The 22,623-nt window shown below is 38.0% G+C and overlaps 1 protein-coding gene across 3 annotated transcripts in view; it reads left to right on the top strand.

The window, feature by feature from the left end:
• The window catches only part of IPO9 (importin 9), a 52,256-nt gene continuing 29,633 nt past the window's right edge, over positions 1-22,623 (top strand). For 2 of the 3 annotated variants that reach the window (XM_081298660.1, XM_081298659.1), the window contains exons 1-11: positions 1-210; positions 10,828-10,889; positions 11,089-11,175; positions 12,134-12,335; positions 16,364-16,452; positions 17,858-17,944; positions 19,104-19,223; positions 19,317-19,417; positions 19,600-19,658; positions 20,369-20,520; positions 21,248-21,346. In XM_081298660.1, the coding sequence (XP_081154786.1) occupies positions 48-210; positions 10,828-10,889; positions 11,089-11,175; positions 12,134-12,335; positions 16,364-16,452; positions 17,858-17,944; positions 19,104-19,223; positions 19,317-19,417; positions 19,600-19,658; positions 20,369-20,520; positions 21,248-21,346 (1,221 nt within the window). In that variant the 5' untranslated portion in view covers positions 1-47. Of the gene's footprint in view, positions 211-4,804; positions 4,911-10,827; positions 10,890-11,088; positions 11,176-12,133; positions 12,336-16,363; positions 16,453-17,857; positions 17,945-19,103; positions 19,224-19,316; positions 19,418-19,599; positions 19,659-20,368; positions 20,521-21,247; positions 21,347-22,623 lie in introns of those variants that run through there. The other variant, XM_081298661.1, reaches the window with a different exon arrangement.

Genomic DNA, 22,623 nt, shown 5'->3' with positions numbered 1-22,623 from the left:
CCGTCATTCAGTGGCGGGTCCGGGCTGGGGGACTGAGGGGAGAAAAGATGGCGGCGGCAGCTGCAGCTGGTGCGGCCTCCGGGTTGCCAGGTCCAGTAGCACAAGGATTAAAGGAGGCGTTGGTGGATACTCTCACTGGGATCCTGTCCCCAGTGCAGGAGGTGCGGGCTGCTGCCGAGGAACAGATTAAGGTGCTGGAGGTGACGGAGGGTGAGTGAGGTGGGACCGTCACGAGGATGGTTGGGACCTGTGCGGGCCTCACAGTCCGCTGACTGCAGCTCGGGACCGGCAAGGCACACACGGAGCTGTGCCAGTGGAGAGCTGGGCGCGGGGGAGTGGAGTAGGAAGCGCGAGAGGTTGATGTCGCTGGTGGCTGTGAAAGTCCCAGAGACCGGAGGCGCGTCTGAAAAGAGCGGGGCCGGAGAGGTGGAGCCTCCGCGGGGAAAGGAGGGTGGAGACTTGAAAAGAGATGGAGCCTGGGATCTGCCGAGGACAGAGATGGAGATCGACTTTGTGGTGTTGGTGCCGCGCGGTCTGGGAGATCATTTTTGCTTGCAGGACCAGGGTCTTTAGCTGTTCTCATCAGCTTGATTGTATTGTGATTAGAGTAGGGGGAGCTGTTAGAAATGGCGAGAGGGCAGTGGCTATCAAATCTAGTGGATGTCATCAAACAAGTTTCTGCCACTGACTTTTAACCTGGCTGGTTGTTTGTACGTGTCATGTTGTCTCATAATTTATAAGTTATAAGCACATGCAGCTGCTGCACCTTTCTGACCACACTCCCCGTGTATTTTCAGAGTTATTTGCAGTTATTAAATACGATTTCTGTGTGGAGGAACCGATCTTCCTTTGTTTTTGATCTTTGTCCCCATTCTCCTATTATGTGTGTTAAAGTGATGGAGGAGAAAATAAACTATTGAGTTGAGAGATTTTTTTGTTAGTTTCCTGCTATGGACTTTTCATCAGGCCCAGCTTAGCCACTGTACATAGAAGAGTTTAATCTACTACAGAAGGGAAAATCTTCTTGGTCTTTATGTAAGAAATATATTTGGCCATAGCTTCACTGTAACTACAAGTCCTCAGAATTTCCCAGTTCAAGAGAATATTTCCTCCACTCCTTAAATTTAGGCATCTGCAAAGAGAAATTGCCCATGGTCTGATTGATTGCATTCAAAACCTCGAGTTAACTCTCCCAGGAGACTTCTTTTTCCTGAAAAGAAATGAAGACAAAAATCTCCCTTAAATTTAGTTTTACGTTTACTTGTAATATGAAAGGGCTATTGAAAACATTGAGATTTGGGATTAAGAGCCATTCTGAAAGTTCATTTGTAGTTGTTATTGTTCTGTAAAATATCAGACTCTACAAAAGGAGGAACCACTGGCTAGGAGAAAGCTGTTGGAAAGCCATGTATAAAATAATCTGAGGGGGGATTTTATTGCCTCCTAAGTAAAATTCCTTTATTCACATTAATGTCTCTGCCTTTCTTGGATATGAAGAAGGAAGAGTGAAAAAACAGATACCTCATCAAATTAATTTTCCACTTGAATAAAGTTGGTGGTTTGATACAAATTGATCCCAACTAAATCTTCTTTGAATGATACCCAGTGGTCTTGGTGCTCCAAAGGCATGTCTGACACTTTTCCATAAAAGGTAGACCTTAGCTTGTTTTAAACTGCTAGTAACCCCTCTTTGGCTCTGATTTCTTCTACAGCTGTAGCCAAAAGCCGTGGCCTCAGTAGCCGTGGCCTCTACAGCCGTAGCCAGAGTCAATTGTAAATTTCCTGAGATCTTTTTGAAGTTCTGGTCTCCCACTTTCTTTGCCTTTTTGGGTCTTGAAATCAAAAATTAAATTTCAAAAGTACAGAGATTTGATCCAGGCCACTGGTGGGAAATAGATGGACTCTCCTTCTCAGCTCTTCCTCCCTCCCCCAAAACTTACTGGTGTTGTGCTGTTGTGCATGCTGTGAGAGAGGTATGGAAATTATCCTGATATTGGTGGTCTAGTAATAAGGCATATGACTAGGGTTTAGGTTGTGGTTACAGGGCTGGATCAAGTCTGGGGGGGGGGGAGTTGAGTATACTGCCTTAGGCCCTTTAAAGGTTGTGTCTTTACAATTGTGTGGTTCCTTGTGTTTATCAAAAAAACTATAGTTTTATCCCCTTCTGTACATATTTTTAGATGGACATGGTGGTTCATCCCTTAAATACACTATACTCTCTTTTTATGACCTTTAACAAGTTATCTTTGCTATTGGCTCCACAGTCTCTCCCATCTTATATTCTAACTCCCTCAGATGTTTTCTGAACATGGTCTAATAGCTTCTTCTCCACCATCTTCCTTACATGAAAATGTAGAACCTGACTTCCCAGCCAGGATTTAGCAAACTACATGGCCTGGTGAAACTGGGAGGAGTCGCCCCTGCTATTAGAATGCCCTGCAAGCCAAGGTGAGGAGGCTTTCTTGCAGTTGAATGAATAGATGATTTTCTACTCAAGATTGCTTCACAATTTTGTTGTGTCTTAGTAACAAACCTTCCCTCTGGCCTTAGAAAACACTCTTCTTTACAACTTGAAGTTAATGAGAAATCTGGGAGTTGGTGTCTAATATTATTGTGTACTTGTCATCTTTTTATCCTTTTTGGTTTCCATAGAGCACAGGGTCGGGTGACTATCAGATATAGTCCCTCATTCCTCTCAAATAACCATACGTCTTTGTGAGCATTGTTGCCTCACCTAGGATATTAGTTCCACCAAGTTGTTTAGGATCATCTAGTCTATTCCTTTTGCCAAAAAGAAGTGCCACCTTCCTTGACTGCCAGCTGATGCCCCCTAGTCTTCAAGATTTAAGTGGAAAAAATCTTTAATTTGGGAAAAGAGCACAGGTCATTTGTCAACTCTATCTTAAAAGAACAGACAAAAATCAGGTGCAGTCCCCCACGCCTGTTATTCCAGCTACTTGAGAGACTGAGGCAAAATAATTAAAAGTTCAAGGCCAGCCAAGGTGAGACCTGTCTCAAACAAGAAGAAGAGAGCTGAAGAAGTAGCTAAATGGTAGAGTGCTTGCCTAGCATGGACAAGGCTGTGGGTTCAATCTCCAGTACCACAAAAATTTTAAAAAGAGACAAGCAGTGGCTTATATGCCTATAATCCCAGTTACTTTGGAGACTCAAGCAGGAATATCATAAGTTCGAGGCTGTCTGTGCAATTTAGTGAGACCTTGTCTCAAAATAAAAAGGGGTGGGGATGTGATTCAGTGGTAGAGTGCTCCTGGGTTCAATCCCCAGTACCAAAAAAAGAAAGAAAGAGAGGGACAGGAGAGGGAGGAAGAGAGAGAGAAAGGAAGAAGAAAAGTATTGACAAGAGAAGTTGACATGCTTTGGCCAGATTGCATCATAGATAGAATTTTAAGAAGCAGTTTTCTTAGAAAATGGAGTTGCTAGAACCCTGACTTATTTAGTGTGGGTATCTGAAAATGATCACAATAATTTGCTTTACTGTCAAGGTCAGCCTTGGCTGTCTCAAAGTAAAAAATAAAAAGGGCTGGCTGGGGATGTAGTTTAGTGATAGAATGCCCCTGGGTTCAATCCCTGGTACCAAAAACAAACAAACATAGTTTGCTTCATCATCAGCCTGGTGTCCTGGAATGATTTTCTTGAACCCATGAGATTGCCATTTTTTCCTAGTCACTTGGATCCAGGGAAACCCAGCAAACCTCTCTGAATAGTTAAATTCTATTTAACAGGGTTAATTAGAGAATGTGGTGCCACTTACCACCTTGTTCAGACAGTACTCCCATCAAGGATTGAAAAGAATAGTACTTGAAAGTTTGGAAGTTTCTTTGCTATATGATTTTCAGCAAATAATTGTTACTTTTGCATTTTTCTTAGGATTGAGATTTTGAGTTGGATCAGCAGAGTTTAGAAATTTAGTTCTGCCTAAATAGGGTAAAAATAAGAAGTTTTTTGATTTGTTAGCATGTTCTTTGAGTTCCATGTATTAATAGGGTCATATGAAACATTTTATAAACAGTCTGGAGAGATTATTAACTACCAAGAGTCTCCTACCATAAAATCTTAATATTCTCAATTTAGCTTCATTGACCTTTTTGTGGAAGAGGGTCCAGTTTATGGTAAGATGATGACTTGTGAAAAGATAATTTCTTAATTTTGGGCATATTTATGCTGTATTTTTTATATCTCAGAATGAAGTTCTTTTACTTTCCTCTAAGAGCATCACCTAATTTTTGGATGAATTGCTTTCATTTATAAGCTTTAATTCCCTATATCAGCATAGCACAGACTTTCTAATATAGATTTAGACTATAGGAAATTTTCTTCTATTAGTTATTTCAATTTTTTTGAAGACATTTCTCCCCCATCATTTGGCCTTGACTTGGTCTTTTTTTTTCCTCCCTCCCTCCCTCCCTCTCTCTCTCTCTCTCTCTCTCTCTCTCTCTCTCTCTCTCTCTCTCTTTTCCCCCTAATGCTGGGAATTGAACCCAGGACCTCATGGGTTCAATTAGGCAAACACTCTACCACTGAGCTGTACCCCAAGCCCAGGCTTTTGTCTTGTCCCCACCAGATATGTCACAGAGAATACATTTTTTCTTTCCTTCCACCACCATTATGTTGATCTGAAGACAGGGAGGGCAGGATTTGTCACTCCCTAACTTCCTGGCATTCAGATGCTGCCCAGATATCTGTGTTGATTTCCCCATCTTAGACGCCTAGAGAGATGATCCCACTGGCTGGAAGTTTGCTTTCTGGTTCTCATGGGCACTTTTCTGGCTCTCTTGCAGTATAGCGTAAGCACTGTCCACCTGCGAAGGGCGCCCCTCAAGGATCCAGACGCACTCCTGGGCATGTGGCGGGCACTGAGCCGAGCGGAAGGCGGCCACGCTCGGATAAAGGCCAGTGGTGGAATTTTTCATTTTCCTTTCAACTGTGGTTTTGTGGAGTTTACCAACCTCCATGAGAAATAGGGGGCTTCTCCAGAACACTATATGCAACTCAGTCCTCCAAAAAATCTCTGTTGACAGTTCATCCTAATAGTTGACTGTCAAGGCACTGCTAAGTCTTTGACTCTAATAGACTCTTAAGACCAGTGTGTTTCTTTCTTTTTTTTTTTTAATATTTTTTTTAGATATTGATGGACCTTTATTTTATTCATTTATTTATATGTGGTGCTGAGACTCGAACCCAGTGCCTCACACATGCTAGGCAAGTGCTCTACCACTGAGCCATAACCCCAGCCCCAGTGTGTTTCTTAATTAATCTTTATCCTCCCTGGATTTTTCCCTTTTCAGCCAAGGTTTAGACAGATAGTGTTTTGCCAGGTGGGGTAAAAGGAGAGAAAGAGGAGCAAGGATAACAAGAGAGAAGAATAAGGGGCTGGGGATGTGGCTCAAGCGGTAGCGCGCTCGCCTGGCATGCGTGCGACCCGGGTTCGATCCTCAGCACCACATACAAACAAAGATGTTGTGCCCGCCAAAAACTAAAAAATAAATATTAAAATTCTCTCTCTCTCTCTCTCTCTCTCGAGAGAGAGAGAGAGAGAGAGAGAGAGAGAGAAGAGTAAAAGACTAGAAAATAAATCCAGTGTAGAGAATGAGACTAGAAAATGAAAGAGGGCAAAGGATTTCTTAGAGAGGAAGTCAGAGGATAGATACCCTTTTGGTTTGAAATAAAATGATAATTGAGAACCTAAAGTTAGGGTAAAAATCCAGAATAACCAAATAGTCTTTTTCAGCTAGGAAACAGGAACTAGAGAAATTAAATTTCCTTAAAAAAATAGCTTTAGAAAGCTAATTTCATATAGCCCTCTTGTGAATGTCCCCTTTGGTTTAACTTTATGGTTTGGATCTTAGTTCGATCTTAATTGATCCTTTCTAATGCCCCACTCCAAGAAAAATTAAACAGCTATGTATATCTGTGTCTCTTGTATTTTCCCTGCCTTAATCATCTCAGAGTTCTTTTTTTTTTCCCCCTAAAGAAGTTATGTTAAGAAGCTGGGGTTGTGGCTCAGAGGTAGCGCACTCACCTAGCATACGTGAAGCGCTAGGTTCGTCTACCTATAACTTAAAGAAGTGATGTTAAAGACACTAATCAATAAAACTGGAAATCCCTCAACACATAAATAAACACACATACACAATAGTACTTTTTTTCAGATATACTTAGTTGTATTTATTAAAAAAAATTGTAGAGTCTCTTTTTAAGTGAAAATCTTTTTTATTTTTTATGACTTAACAGATAAAAAATAGGAATAACTCTGTGGATCAGATTTAAAACATGGTATAGAGCTTCAGGATATTTTTCTTGTGTTTTCCTTCTTTGAAATACTCTGATAGCAGAAATTCACAAACAGAATAACACCACTGTCACTCCTTGGAAACAGTTCTTCATTAGCTTTATATAATTAAAATTTTGTGAGTGTGCCACTCTTCTGTGGTAACTGATGTCCCTGTATTTATTTTCTTTCTTTTTTGAGGGGGTTGGGGCAGGTACCAGGGATTGAACCCAGGGGCACTTTACCACTGGACCACATCCCCAGCCCTTTTTTATGTTTTACTTAAAGACAGGGTCTTGGGAGTTGCCTTGGGCCTTGCTAATTGCTGAAGCTAAGTTTGAACTCTTGATCCTCCTGTCTCAGCCTCCCAAGCCACTAGGATTACAAGCATGTGCTACCATGCCCAGCTGTCCCTGTATTTCTATGGATATGTGGTCTAGGCAGAATAAATCACATTAAATAATTTGTTTCCCCTCTTAAGTCCCCCTATAGCTTAATACAAATGAATTCTTTTTCTTTGAATTTTGGGATTACCATTTTTGAAACTCTGGAAACCTGTAGAGAAGAAAATGTAGATAATCTATTTTGTGTGTGTGTGTGTGTGTGTGTGTGTGTGTGTGTGTGTATGACTGAACACACACAAGGGATTGAACCCAGGGTCACTTTTGCCACTGAACTATGTCCTAGCCCTTTTTCTTTTCAATTTCAAGACAGCGTCTTGGTAAATTGCTGAAGTTGGCCTTGAATTTTTAATCCTCCTGTCTTGGTTTCCTGAATTGCTAGGATTATAGGCATGCACTACTGCGCCTGGTTTACTCTGTTCATTTTATCTTAAAATTTGTCGTAATTATCAGTGATGATATTCTTCAAAGATTTTTTTTTTTCCCAGTCAGGCTTTTAAGCAGACATTCATGTTATTTGAAATTTCAAGCTTCTTTCTTATATAAAGAAAATAAACTTTTGGAGAAAAGTCATCTTAAACTACTTGTAGGTACAGACTTGTAATTGACTTAGGCTTCTGGCCCCCATGTGAATCTTAATCTTCTGATGTTCTCTTATTCTCACATCCTTCACAGTCTCAAGAGATGTGTGAAACAAGATGGTTAGTGAAATTTGTCGTGTGTGTGTGGTCCTTGATAGGTACCAGACATGATTAATTTATGACTGTATTAAAGAAATCCCAACTCTGTAATCATCACCAAACTTCTGCCTTCCTCTGGTAGCACTAAAATAGACTTATGTATTAGAATAGATTAAGTATTTCTGAATTTCTTACATGGAAAAACTATATTCATGCAAAGTTTTTCTTCTGCAAAGAGCAATTAGACTTGAAGTTCTCTGGTTGCTGACAAAGGGAGCCCAAGCTGTGACAGAATCTATGTGTAAAGTTTGCCTGGTCTTCATGTGGCAGACCCAACCTTGCCAAGTAATGAAAGTGAACAGTACCAGTACATTATGTACTCCCTGATATGAAATACTGGGAGTAGCATTACTTTCTATATTCTTGCCAGAAATGTATAATCTTAATCTAAATATGAGGAAACTTCAGTTAAACCCAAATTGAGACAACTTTCTACAAAGTAACTAATTGAAAGTGTCTGGGTTATAAGGAACAAAGAAGAAAATGGGGAAGTGTTGCACTCTTTGAGGAAATTTAGGAGACATTAACAACCAAACAGGATGTGGGATCTTGGAATTTGAAGTTTGTATAAAGTCTATTTTAGTTAATAGTATTGTACCCGTATTAGTTTCCTAGGTTTTAATCATTGATCCACAGGTAGATAAGGGGCTTATTGGTGGAGAATATTAATGAACTATCCATGAACTTGTGTGTGTTACCTTTTAGCTTTTTGTGAATCTAAAATTATTTCAAAATAAAACACTTTTAAAAATATGGGCATAAATAACTGAGTAGGTTTTTTTTTTTTTGTTAGATTGTTGTTTTTTTTTTTTGTTTTTTTTTTTTGGTGGTGGTGGTGGGTTTTTTTGTTTGTTTTTGTTTTTGTTTTTGGCAGTGTTTGGGATTGAACCCAGGGTCTTGTGTATGTGAGGCAGACACTCTACCAACTGAGCTACATTCCTAGCCCAACTGAGTAGTTTTAACCTGATTCCTTAATAAGATTTTGAACATGAAACATTGTGTCTAATAATTTTCTTTTTTGTTGTTGTTTTTGTACTACTGAGCCATATCCCCAGCTCTTTTTATTTTTATTTAGAGACAGCGTCTTGCTGAGTTGCTTAGGGCCTCACTTAATTGCTGAGGCTGGTCTCAAATTTGGCAGTCCTTCTGCCTCAGCTTCCCAAATTACTGAGATTACAGACCTGTGGCCACTAGGGCTGGCTAATAACTCTTTTTGGTACCAGGAATTGAATTCAGGGGCACTCAACCACTGAACCACATCCCCAGCACTATTTTTTGTGTTTTATTTAGAGATAGGGTCTCTCTGACAGGGTCTACTTCACCATTGCTGAGGCTGGCTTTAAATTCAGGATCCTTCTGCCTCGGCCTCCCAAGCTGCTGGGATCCCAGGCATACGCCACCACACCGGCTAACTCTTTTTTGATGTTAAGCTTTTCTTTGGAATAAATGCCCTTTGGATGACTATTCCAGTAGAATCCAGCTATAGAACTTTACATGAAAAGTAACTTTAGTTACACATAGGAAAGTCAAACAATGTACTAGTGGTGGGCAATAAAAATAATAGCAAGATAACTTTTTCTTCAAGTTTTTATTATGTGTTAGGTATTGTGCTAAATATTTTACATGCATGGTCTCATTCAATTCTCACAGAATTGCTTAATATATGTATATAAAGAGAGAAAGAAACTTTTTTTTTTTTTTTTTTTTTTTTTTTTGGTACCAGGATTGGACCCAGAGGCATTCTACCACTAAGCTATACCCATAGCCTTTTATTTTTATTTTGAGATAGGCTTTTGCTAAGTTGCTGAGGCTGGCTTTAAACTTATAATCCTCTTGCCTCAGCCTCCCATGTTACTGGTATTACAGTGTGCACCACTGTACCCAGCTAGATACCATTATTCTTAATTTGTGGATAAGCAAACTGAGGACAAACACGGTAGCTTCAGGATTTGAACCTAAACTTGCCAAAATCCAGAGCTTATACTCTTAACTACACTAATCTATATCTTCCTCCAAATTAGAGGTAACAGCAGACTCCTTTTTCCCATTTGATGGCAGCCATAGATTAATGTATCCAATCTAGCCCAGTGCTGTCCAATAGAAATATAAGGCAAATGTGAAATTTTAAATTTCCTAGTAACTGTATTAAAATAGACAAAAAGAAACAGATAAACTTAATTCTTAATACTATGTTCATTTAACCAGGTGTATGCAAAGTATTATTTCAGTATATAATCAATATAAAAATTATTAAGGTATTTTGCTTTTATTTTTATGCTGAGTTGGGAATCTCGTGTGTATTTTTACATTTACAGCCATCTCAGTTCTCACCAGCCACCATTTCAAGTACTTAACCTTTATGACTGATGGATACTATATTGGATAGTGCAGTCCTAGACTGTGAGATGTGGAAATTATGATGTGCTCTTTATATTACATTCTTCTTCCTCTTTTCATAAATAAATATTTGATAGTTCATTCCTTTTGCAGTGTAAATTAGATCTATATTTTGGTTTGGAGTAAAAGTTGTTTAGAGCCTCTCAATATGCAGTTCAAGATTATTGTTTACATACTTATTAGAAACTTCATTTGCAGCACTTGTATTTTTAGGACTAAGCTCTTGATGCCAGGTTTTCTTGGACTTGATAATGTATTGGTAGAATATATCTAGACATGGGCTGATGTTGTGGCTCAGCAGTAGAGTACTCACCTAGCACGTGCAAGGCCCTGGGTTCAGTCCTCAGCACTGCATAAAAATAAATAAATAAATAAAGGTATTGCATCTGACTACAGCTAAAAAACTTTTTTAAATTATAAAAAGAATATATCTGGACAACTCCTGAAAGCTCACCTTTTAAGTTGGTGGGGTTAGAAAATTACAGTTTTCAATTAGATACTATGTTCCTTGACAGGAGAAAAATGTTATGGTTTTGAAAAGGAAGATAACTAGAAGAGTCAGTTATAGTGGTACATGCCTGTAACCCCAACGACTCAGGAGACTGAAGCAGGAGGAGAACAAGTTTGAGACCAGCCTCAACATCATAGTGAGACCCTGTATCAAATTTAAAAGGAATAGAGATGTAGCTCAGTAGTAAAGTGCTCCTGGGTTCAGTCCCTTGTGCCTGAGGGCAGGGTAGGGGGAATAGCTAGATTTTACTGTGCAATAATTGGAATAAATGAAAAGGTACTAGAACTTTACATTGTAACAAACCATGACCTACAGGCCAACTTGTTTCTCTTATTTGAAGCAATCAGTCTTAGCAATTATCAGCACTTTCAGAAGCAATGGATCAAGTTTCTTTCTGAAATTTTCTTATTGGTATCACTATTAGAGCTTGGTAAATTGCTGTGGCTTTCTTGGATGTTCTTAGACTCAAACTAAAGTTTTCTCTTTCAGAATTTGGTGTTCACTTGGCAGAGCTGACTGTAGATCCCCAGGGAGCACTGGCAATCCGTCAGGTGAGTCCAGACTGAAATGATTTACAAGTAACATCCTTTACTTGGTAATGAAACTTTCTTATGGGAAAGAGAAAGAATAAGGTCAATTTAAATAATCTATGATTTAGATTTAGATATGATTCAAATGTATAAAGCCATGTATATGATATGTATGAAAAGTCTTTTTCTTAATGCACTTCTTGGCTTATTCTCTTCACAGCTAGCATCAGTCATCTTGAAACAATACGTGGAAACTCACTGGTGTGCCCAATCAGAAAAGTTTAGGCCTCCTGAAACTACAGAAAGGGTAAGAACAGTTACTTGAGTAGTCTGTAGACAGATATTTGAGTAGCCATCATAAGAGATTGTCAACATTCGTTGACAACATGGAGTGATCAAAAGACTTAAGTAGAAAAGGAGATTGGTGGCTGGCATGGGGGAGGCCACAATGCTGTAGATAAGAGAACTCAGGTATCAGGCTGGCCTATGTTCAAATGCCAGTTTTGCCCTTTACAATCTGTGAGATAATTGGAAACATACTTAACTACTAAGCCTCAATTTACTAAATCTCTAAAATTAGAATTATAATGCCAATTTCAGAGAGCTTGAAAATAAAATAATGTTTCTGCTTTGTGTAGTGCTCTGCAAATATTCTGTGCCCCCAAAAGTATTGAGATACAAATTGTAGAGACACAAAGGCTGCTGGAATCTTCTGCAGTTATAGAAATGTTTTTCTATCTGTGATGTCCAACATAAGAGCTACTTAGCTACTGAGCACTTCAAATATGGCTGACAGGTGTGGTGGCACAGGCCTATAATCCCAGCAACTTGAGAGGCTGAGGCAGGAGGATCACAAGTATTGATTCCAAGCTGGGCAACTTAGTGAGACCCTGTGTCGAAAGAAAAAAAAAGGGATGAGGATGTAGCTCAGTGATAGAGCACCCCTGGGTTCAATCCCCAGGATCATAAATAAATAAATAAAACAAAATTAAATACTTCCTACTTGAAGTGAAAAACTGAATTTTTAATTTTATTTAATTTTAATTGAAATGGCCACATGTAGCTAATGGCTACTATAATGGACACCATAAGTTTAGAAATCACAGGTGAACTCTCTGAATAAATTATTTGTCAAGTTTACATGTTGGAGTTTTGTACAGCTATGCAGTTTTTATATTTTTTTCTAACATAGTTCCAAACTGGACTGGGCTCTGCTGATCACCTATAATCTGATCTAATGGCAAGTGGACTTTCCTCCTCTACAGGCAAAAATTGTTATCCGGGAGCTATTGCCCAATGGGTTGAGAGAATCGATAAGCAAAGTGCGCTCCAGTGTGGCCTATGCAGTGTCAGCCATTGCTCACTGGGACTGGCCGGAAGCCTGGCCCCAACTCTTCAACCTGCTCATGGAGATGTTGGTGAGCGGAGACTTAAATGCCGTCCATGGAGCCATGCGTGTGCTGACAGGTACCAGAAGCCTTTTCCTGGTATTGGTACTTGGATTCCAAGTGACAGGAACACTTACAAGAAGCTATATGATAGAATAGCCAAGATCAGAAGAATTTGCTACAAATGCTACTTCTTTCTTCTAGTTTTTTATGAGTGCTATTCCTTTCCTAGTTTTTATTTCTACATCTACCCTCCAGCTCCATTGGTTCTTTCTAGAGAATTAAGTTGGCATAGTGCTACTTCTTCTACCAAACCTTACCACTTAAGGATACAGGAAGCTGGAGGTATAGCTCAGTAGTAGAACACTTGCCTACTATGCACAAGGACCTGAGTTTGAAACCCGCCAGAAAGGATACAGGAATAGCATGGTGATTAAGCAGTCAGATTTGAGGTTCATATTCTGGCTTCACCTTGACTTTTACTCTTCACATGGCATGTAGCTTCTTTGAACCTGAGTCTCCTTGTATATAAAATTAAGAGGCTAATAGTAATAGTGTCTATCTGAAGGAGCATTTAGTAGTTTAAATGAACTAATCTTTGTAAATTGTCTAGCACAATAACCAACATGTGGTAAGCACTCAGCAAGTTTTAGTCATTATGATTTATCATTATTAATATATATTATTTTCCATTTAGCCAATTGTATATTCTCAATTGATTAACTTCATTTTTATAGTGATAATGTGGAAAACCATCAGGTAAAAGTGAACTCAGGGGCTTATGTTTTATTGCTTAGTGCAGCCAAGACAAAGTTAAGAATTGTCAAATAGGGCCAGGGATGTGGTTTAGTGATAGAACTTTTTGCCTAGCATGTGTGAGGCCTCAGATTGATCCCCAGCACTACCAAAAAAAGAGAAGAAAAAAAAAAAGACATGTCAAATCGGATTTTCTTATAGAAATTTAAGAAATTTTTTTTAATGTGTCTATATAATCCTGTCATTTAGCCATTTCAGAGAATATGTAATCTTTAGTCTCTTCCCTTTTTTCTTTCTAAGAGGTTGATCTTCAGCTTTTACTCCAGGGAGATTTGGTGGATATCTCTTCTGATTAATCTGTCAGTTCCTCCCACAACCTACTTTCATATATCCTAAGGTGTGGCCCAAGTTTCTCAATCTTTTGCAATTTCTACACTGCTTCTAGTTTACTAAATGAAGTCACTTGGAAATCTTTAAAGAAATTCTTATCACCATCTTGTACTCATCTGTTAGAAATCGTCCTTCCCCTGTTCTACAAGTTCGTGGAAATCCCATCTATATCTTATCTGTTTCTCTGTGACTTGCCAACTTACCTGAAATGTATTCTTACCTGGTTATAATTGCCAGATTCACCCTTTGAATCTCAGTTTAGCAAATGGCATCTAAGCGGAATTTTACTATTTCATGTGATATTAATGGTAGATAATAGATAATATCAATTCCATATCAAAGGCAAATCTATTTCAAAACTCCCTCTTCTCATGCTCCAGCTGCCTCCCCCCTCCCCTTCTTTCTTTGTTGAGAAAGGGGAAGGGAAAAAAATTGCCATGTTGCCCAGGCTGGCATTAAACTGATGATCCTCCTGCCTCAATGTCCCTAATAGCTATAATTATAGGCCTGTGCCACCCCCACCACTGGCTTCCAGCTGCCTTTTTGAACTACCCATTATATTCTTATTGATTGCTTGCAACAAAGCTTTAGATTTTAGCTCAGATACAAAACAGACTTACCAAAAAGATCAAAATGTTCCTTGCTCAGATTTTTACTTCCCTTATTTCCCATGCTGGTCCTTTATAATTCATTATTCAGGTGACTTCTCACACTCCTCCTCATGGAATTAGACTTTTTTTTTTTTTTTAATCAATGAACCTTTGTTTTATTTATTTATATGTGGTGCTGAGAATCTAACCCAGTGCCTCACACATGCTAGGCAAGCACTCTGCCACTGAGCCACAGTGGCAGACTTTCAGGATTCTTTATTTACAACATCAGGTTATCAGTTAACATGTATTTTCTACCATGGAAAGGAAGACTGTTCCCTTCTAATTTTCCATCATAAATTTCAGCTTCTGACAGACCCAAAGAAAAAGGATGGTTTTACATTTATCCTGATTGGAATGCTGAAGAGCCCTTCTTGTACTTTACTAAGGAAATTACTGTACAATGAGATCACTTTTCTGTCGGCCAAGGGAAAGAACTGGTAGGGAAAATTTTATACTTTTGAAATGGAGTCATCAGACATGGAATGGATTGCAGCCAATCTTCATTCCCAAATCAGTGCTCCAAATATTTGCAAAAGAGGGTAGACTGTATAAGTTCCAACAGCAGAAACTCAGGCATGCATAAAGATAGGAGGACATTAGTATATGGATAGAGAATGGGACTGATTCTCTTAGGATGTTTGTTTCTTGTTATTGGTACTGTTTGGTTTAGGTTTGGTTTGGGTTTTTTTGAGGTGGGGTCTTGCTCTGTTTCCCTGTTCTCAAGCAATCCTCCTCCTTTAGCCTTCCAAGTAGGTGGAACTACAAACACATGCCACTGTGCCCAGCTTCTCCAGTGTGTACCTGACTCCCTTTAATGAGGCTTCTCAATAATTTATCCATTTATGAAAGAGAATTAACTTCAGGTGCAGTGGTATACACTTATAATCTCAGCTACTCAGGGAGCCAAGTTAGAAGAATCTTATGTTCTAGCCCCATCTGTGCAACTTAGTGAAAACTTGTCTCAAAATACAAAGGACTGGAGGTCTAGGGCTGTAGCTCAGTGATAGAACACTTGCCTACCACATGTGAGGCACTGGGTTTGATCCTTAGCACCACATGGAAAATAAATATATAAAGGTATTGTGTCTATCTACAAATATATATATATATATATATATATATATATATATATATATATATATATGATGTATCTCAAGTGTATAGCACCCGTGGGTTCAATCATAGTACCACCAAAAAAGTAGGAAGAGAACTAAGTTTTATGGTTTGAAGGAAATGCAAACATATTGGCAAAGAATTGAAATATTTGATCAACAAACTAAAACGTTTTCTTTAGTCTCAAGTAAGTTTGGAAATCGAGGTGTTGTAGGTGTCCCAGAGTTTTCCTGACTTGCTGAATGACCTCAGAAAAAAATTATTTTTAACTTAAACCTATAAAGTATAAATAAATTGAGACTACTGGGAGAGAAAAAATGTAGTAAGTCACTTTATTAGTAGGATTAGGTTGTACTACATTTTTCATAAAGCTTATTAGTGTGTATATGTTGTACTGGGGATTGAACCCAGGGGTGCTCTATCACTGAGCTATATCCCTCACCCCTTTTTCTTTTTTATTTTGAGGCAGGGTCTCACTAAATTACCTGAACTGGCTTCTCAAATGTTTTCCAAATATTAGCTTCATTTTAATAGTAATAATTTGGAAAATCATCAGATAAAGTGAACATTTATTGGAACTCAAGGGCTTATATTTTATTATACCACTTAGTAACATGAAATCCAGGGTCCTTTATGCTGTCTTAGTGCATTGTGTATGTTATATTTTTTTGGTTTTTGTTTTTCAAAGTAAAGAAAAAGCTGACTCATACTTCCCTTACCTTCTTCAAGTCTTATTCTACTATATGTTTTAAAAGAGTGGAATTGAAGCCTAGTAAATCTGAACATACTTTATTATGTGCATCAGAACAACTTGCCAAGGGAAAAAACTAAAAAGAGAAACAAAGAGACCTCAAAGTGCACCTGAATGTTGACAGGTGGACACAAACTAATACAGAATTTTCTGGTTAACTTCATAAAGACTTTTTTGCAGTTCTCTTTCAGATTTCCTTTTAGTATTTATATTAAGGTTTCCTTCTTAATCTCATTTTCCTTAAGGCCATATTGTTCTTTCTTCTTCTTCTAACAAATAATCAGTAATTCTCGCTGCTTTTCTTCCCTAGTTAAGGCCACCAGGCCAATGTCCTTATTTGTGTGCTGACTAGGAACCGCTATCTGGAAACAGTTTGGAAATTTCCACACTTAATATCTTTATGAGCAGTTAATTTTTTTTTTTACAGTACTTTTTTCTTTATAGAGTTCACTCGAGAGGTGACAGACACACAAATGCCACTGGTTGCTCCTGTCATTCTTCCAGAGATGTATAAGATCTTCACCATGGCTGAGGTATGAAATCTCAGCTTCATGATTTCAGAAAAAAAGGGCTGTTCAGGCTCTGGTCAGCTCTGCCTCTCAGATGGGAGTTTATGGTGTATTTCACTGATATACCTGAAGACTGGAACTGACAACCATCTGGATCAGAATCTAGATTAACCATAGACTTTTCACTCACAACTACAAGGGTAGTCTTTTGATAAAACAATGAAATCACTGAAATATATCTTCATATAGCTCATTTCTAAGTATTTAGTATCTTTATTGATACCTCCCATTGAGGTATTCTACCTAAGCTTGCCTACCTCAGCTAAGGACTTAGAAGTAGTCTTATAACTTCACTGCATAAATAGGTCCTTAATATACTCAGGGTGTGTGTGTGTGTGTGTGTGTGTGTGTGTGTGTATTTGATCAATGTGTATATGAATGGTAACTCATTCACAGGAAGATTGAATGCCTAGTGTATAATGTTTTAACCCTGTCCTCCTGCCCTCAACCACAGTATGCATATTAACACACTGAGGACTAAGGATGTAGCTCAGTTGATAGAGCATGTGCCAGGCTCTGGGCTCAATCCCCAAGCACCACTAAAAACCAAAAAAAAAAAAAAAAAAAAAACAAAGAGGGGCGGGTGCTGGGGCTCAGCGGTAGAGCACTTGCCTGGCATGTGTGAGACACTGGCTTCGATTCTCAGCACCACATTAAATATATAAATAAAATAAAGGTCTATCAACAACTAAAAAATATATTTTTTTAAAAAAAAGGAAAAAGAAATACTTTGGTGGGGCTTGATAAATTGTGTTATAAAATGTATTAAGAATTGTAATGCAAAAAAGAGAGAGAGCTCATGTATAATGGCATAATTTGATGTGAACATACTTTATATACAGAGTTACAAAAAATTGTGCTGTGAATGGATAATTATGAGTGTAATGCAATCCACTATTGTCATGTATGTAAGAAAGAAATAAATTTTTAAATTAATTAATTAATTTTTTTAAAAAGAAAGAAAGAAATACATTGGTGGGGCTTGGGTTGTGGCTCAGTGGTCGAGTGCTCGCCTGGCATGCATGAGGCACTGGGTTCAATCCTCAGCACCACATTGTGTCCACCTAAAACTAAAAAATAAATATATATTAAAAAAAAGATATATATTGGCCATGTTAGGATTTTAAAATTATACAGCTTGATATTTTTAACCAGATCAGTCCACAGAGGCTTACATAAAATGTTAATTATAATAAGTTCTAACATTATGATTCTTAATTGTAAATGTCTGTCTCAGATATGAACAATAATATTTCCTATCTGTCCAGGGGATCCAATCTGATGTAAGGATTGATAGTTTTACTTCTAGTCATAGGTTCACACCTCATTACATTCCAATCTCATGTCTGTGCCATAACTGCTTTCCCAGGTATATGGTATTCGAACCCGTTCCCGAGCTGTGGAGATTTTTACCACTTGTGCCCATATGATCTGTAACATGGAGGAGCTAGAAAAGGTGAGCCTTTGGTAAATAACATATTTCATGCTTATGTTTAAGTTTTTATTAATCCATTATGTCCCATCATCCTATATGTAGGATACCTATAAAAACTTAAATTGAGCGATTTAATATGTATTCTGTGTATAGGATGATAGAACATAATTAGTAAATGCCTTTCAAAGCAGTGTCTCATTTCATGATACCAGAATTAGAAAGCACACTAACCAATATGCTAGATAGATTTAACATTTGAATTAAATTTTTAAATTTATAGATTAGTTTCCTTTTGTTTCAGTCTTATTTCTTTAAATACTTTACCCTATATCCTTTTCATATTAGAGATATCCTAGAACTTTTCTACATTTAATGATCCTCTTATGAAACAAAGCTAGCTGATAAATACTGATCAAGAGAATTCAAGAAGCAGTTACGGGGCTAGGGTTGTAGTTCAGTGGTAGAATACTTGCCAAGCATGTATGAGGCACTGGGATCAGTCCTCAGCACCACATAAAAATAAATAAAGATATTGTGTCCATCTACAACTAAAAATATCTTTTTAAAAAGCACTAGTTCAAAATACATTGTACTGGGCTGGGGATGTGGCTCAGCGGTAGCGTGCTCGCCTGGCATGCGTGCGGCCCGGGTTCGATCCTCAGCACCACATACAAACAAAGATGTTGTGTCCACCGAAAACTAAAAAATAAATATTAAAATCCCCCCTGCCTCTCTAAAAAAAAAAAAAAAAAAATCAAAATACATTGTACTGCCATATATAACTAAAAAGAACAAAAATTTTTTTTTAAAAAAGAAGCTGTTATGAAAAGGTGGCCTTATATAATAGCTTTTAGTAGGGATGTGAGGAAGAACTACAAGTAGTAGTTAAGAAAACATGAAATACTGAAAAACAACCTCCAATGACTTGATACCTATACCTTTCTAATTAGTGGTACTGGGGATCAAATCCAGGGGTGCTGTACCATTGAGCTGTACACATAGCCCTTTTATTTTTTATTTTGAGACAGGGTCTCACTGAGTTGCTTAGCCTGGCCTCAAACTTACAATCCTCCTTCCTCAGCCTAACTAGAGCTTTAGATACCTTGTCTCCCTTTTTGATGTGGTTATTGATACCATCCATTAGAGGTTTGTCAGCATTGATTTTGATTTTTATTATCAGGGTGCAGCCAAAGTTCTGATCTTTCCAGTGGTGCAGCAGTTCACAGAGGCCTTTGTTCAGGCCCTCCAGATACCAGATGGCCCCACATCAGACAGTGGGTTTAAGATGGAGGTCCTAAAGGTAAACATTTACTGCCTATGAGATTTGGAGCTTGATAGTCTGAAATCATTGATTTCTCCTATGTCACTCTTGGGTGTTTTCTCTTAACTTCAGGCAGTGACAGCCCTGGTGAAAAACTTCCCAAAACACATGGTGTCCTCCATGCAGCAGATTCTGCCTATTGTTTGGAACACCCTAACTGAGAGTGCAGCTTTATATCCTTTCCTGAAAGTTTAAGGAACCCACTACCACCTATAGTTGGGAATCTAGCCTTGGGTCTCATATTCATGGGGCTCTACTTTTAAGTGTCCACTCCTAGTGTTGGAATATACAGCATTCTCTTGTAGAATATATGTAAAGCAGACTCCAAATTTTATTTCTTTACTCTTCATCATACTTATGTGAGGACTGAAGTGAATTACACAGAGGAAGTAGAAGATCCCGTGGATTCTGATGGTATGTAGTTTATTTGATCTTGACAGAAATATCAGTTATTGAGAAAAGGGATCTGGAAAAAGAAAAAAGTCAGAGAAAAAAAAAAGCAGTAACTTAGAAGCTTCACTCTTCTAAGTGAGTTTTCTAATAGAGTTTCCTTTCAGTTTTTAGATGTGAAGAATTGAAAATTGACGATCTTTAATCTGTTCTTCATAGGCATTTGCAAAAATCATATAAAGTCATAGAATTTCTGAGTTTGGAAGAGATACCTTAAAAGTCATTTAATCCAGCTACTTCTGGTGTTTTGTTTAGTTTAATTTTGAAGTCCAGATGATGATATTTTCATTTCTGTTTTAATATTTGATTCACCGTGGCCTGGGGAGGTGGCTTGGGCGGTAGCGCGCTCGCCTGGCATGCGTGCGGCCCGGGTTCAATCCTCAGCACCACATACAAACAAAGATGTTGTATCCGCCTAAAACTAAAAAATAAATACTAAAAAAAAAAAATTTTTTAAATATTTGATTCACCAGTATTTTTTACTTGAAAAACCAAAGGATATTTGATATCCTCAAAGTTCTTTGACTCTTTAGCCTCTTCTACCAATTCCCTTAGGAACTGGCAACTGCTTGCAATATTTCTTAATTTACAAAGATAATGTAGTTGATTTCCAGTATATGTGCTTTTCTTTTGCTTTCTTATCACTAACTTCTTCTCTTGTGTATTTCCTATAGGTGAAGTCCTGGGCTTTGAAAATCTCGTCTTTAGTATTTTTGAATTTGTCCATGCCCTCCTAGAAAATAGCAAATTCAAAAGCACTGTTAAGAAAGCTTTGCCTGAGTTGATTTACTATATTATTCTATACATGCAAATCACTGAGGAGCAGGTAAATAATACTTGGAAGAAAGTTACAAGCAGGCATTTGGAAAGTGCACCTTTTTGGTGAATGCAGGCCTTGATCAAGGAAATGCTTTCTTTCTAAAGATAGACACTAAGAGAATAACTTCATGTGAAGTTCTGGGAAAGTTTTGACATCATTTTATTGCCAAATCCTTGGGTATTGAGGAGTTTTTAATCAATTCCTATATTAGGTAATTGGGCTTTCTGAACACTTTTTGCATTAGGAAAATCTCTGTAAAAACCACTAAACCAAAGATCCTGGTATCTAGGAGAAACTGTTCTTTCAATATAAATAATAGAAAGTAGTAATCAGATTATTCACCTGTTGGTCTTTAAAACTGGGAGTTGGGGGGGAAGCATTGAAGAATAAGATAATACCTCTCATAGAAAACAACACAAAAATTGACATGATTTTTACATTCAATATCCCATCAGACCTATTATATTCAAGAAACTGACTTATCAAAGAATAATAGCTAAGTGGCAATAACAGCAAGTAATCTCCCAAATTCTAAAATGAGATCTGGTAGAGAGCAGTAGCCATTGCTACAAACCTTGAGTGTAAGAATTTGTTTCTCTTAAAAAAAGACTTTTTGAGGCTTATAATTTTGTTAAGTAATAGGCTAAAGTCTTCATATGTTTGTTGATGAAAAGAAGGAACATGTGAACCAGATTGGTAGCCCAACGAAAACATAATTTTATTATCTTTTCAGATTAAAGTGTGGACAGCCAACCCCCAGCAGTTTGTAGAAGATGAAGATGATGATACTTTCTCCTATACTGTTAGAATTGCAGCTCAAGACCTATTGCTGGTAAGAGAGTCACCTTGATACTTCAACCAAATAATCCTCCTCCGTCACTTGAGGGTTTCCTCCTCTTCCTAGACATCTAACCCAAGGTGAGCAGTACTGTTGAGCAGCTTTATCTCAGACATTTTTGTGAATACAAGAGAGCTTTTCAAATGAAGCTTGAGACTCAGAAATTCCAAAATTGTTTCTACTAGTTCTGATTCACCAGTAGATATTAGATATAAGAATTGTGCAGAGGATGCTGGGTGCAGTGACATACGTGAGTAATCCCAGCAACTCTGGAAGAGGCAGAAGCAGGAAGGTGGCAAGTTCAAGGCCAGCCTAGGCACTTAGCAGTACCTTGTCCCAAAATAAAAGGGCTGAGATGTAACTCAATGATAAAGTGTCCCTGGGTTCAATCCCTAGTACAAAAGAAAAAAAAAATTGTGTAGAGGATAATATGCTAAGTGAGTAAGAGTAGTCAAATAAGGAACATTATTTTACTTTAAGCTGCCTTTGTCAAGACTATAGTGTAATCCAGAGGTTGACAAACAAACAAACAAACAAAAAATGCTGAGATGGACATCCAAACATCTGTTTATGTTTTCTTCTACTTTACTGACTAAAAGCATGGAGTTCTCTCTAGACTGGAATGCTATGAAGAAACTGCCACTTGCTTCCTATTAGGTAGAAGGTTTCTTGGTGAAATCTCTTTTTGTAATTACTTCTTTTCTTTTTTTAGACAAGGTCTTACTAAGATGCCCAGGCTGGCCTCAAACTTGCAATCCTCCTGCCTCAGCATCCCAAGTTGCTGAGATTACAAGCATGTGCCACTACACTTAATATTTCTTAAGGCACCTATGAAGGATTATACTTTTTTTCAATTAATAGAGTAACCTTTCCGTGATTAGGTTCCTAGAGAATAAATATCTCCTCCTTTGTCATCCAAAGCTGAATCTGTCATTCTTACTTTAGCTCTGCTGAACATAGCCTAAGGAAGCAACTAGTTAGGCTTAAAATGCACTGTAGAAAAATAAGTATTCTTTTTTTTTTTAATATTTATTTTTTAGTATTCGGCGGACATAACATCTTTGTTTGTATGTGGTGCTGAGGATCGAACCTGGGCCGCACGCATGCCAGGCGAGCGCGCTACCACTTGAGCCACATCTCCAGCCCCTAAAATAAGTATTCTTAGCCAGGAATTCCTAGCCAAGTCACTGTAATCCCAGCAATCTGGAAGCTTAGCTAGGAAGGCCACAAGTTTGAGGCAGCCTCAGCAATTTAGCGATTCCCTAAACAAC

The sequence above is a fragment of the Spermophilus citellus genome, assembly GCF_964194105.1.
Source record: "Spermophilus citellus genome assembly, chromosome: 6".
Lineage (NCBI taxonomy): Eukaryota > Metazoa > Chordata > Mammalia > Rodentia > Sciuridae > Spermophilus > Spermophilus citellus.
This window is presented reverse-complemented; position numbering and strand designations above follow the sequence as displayed.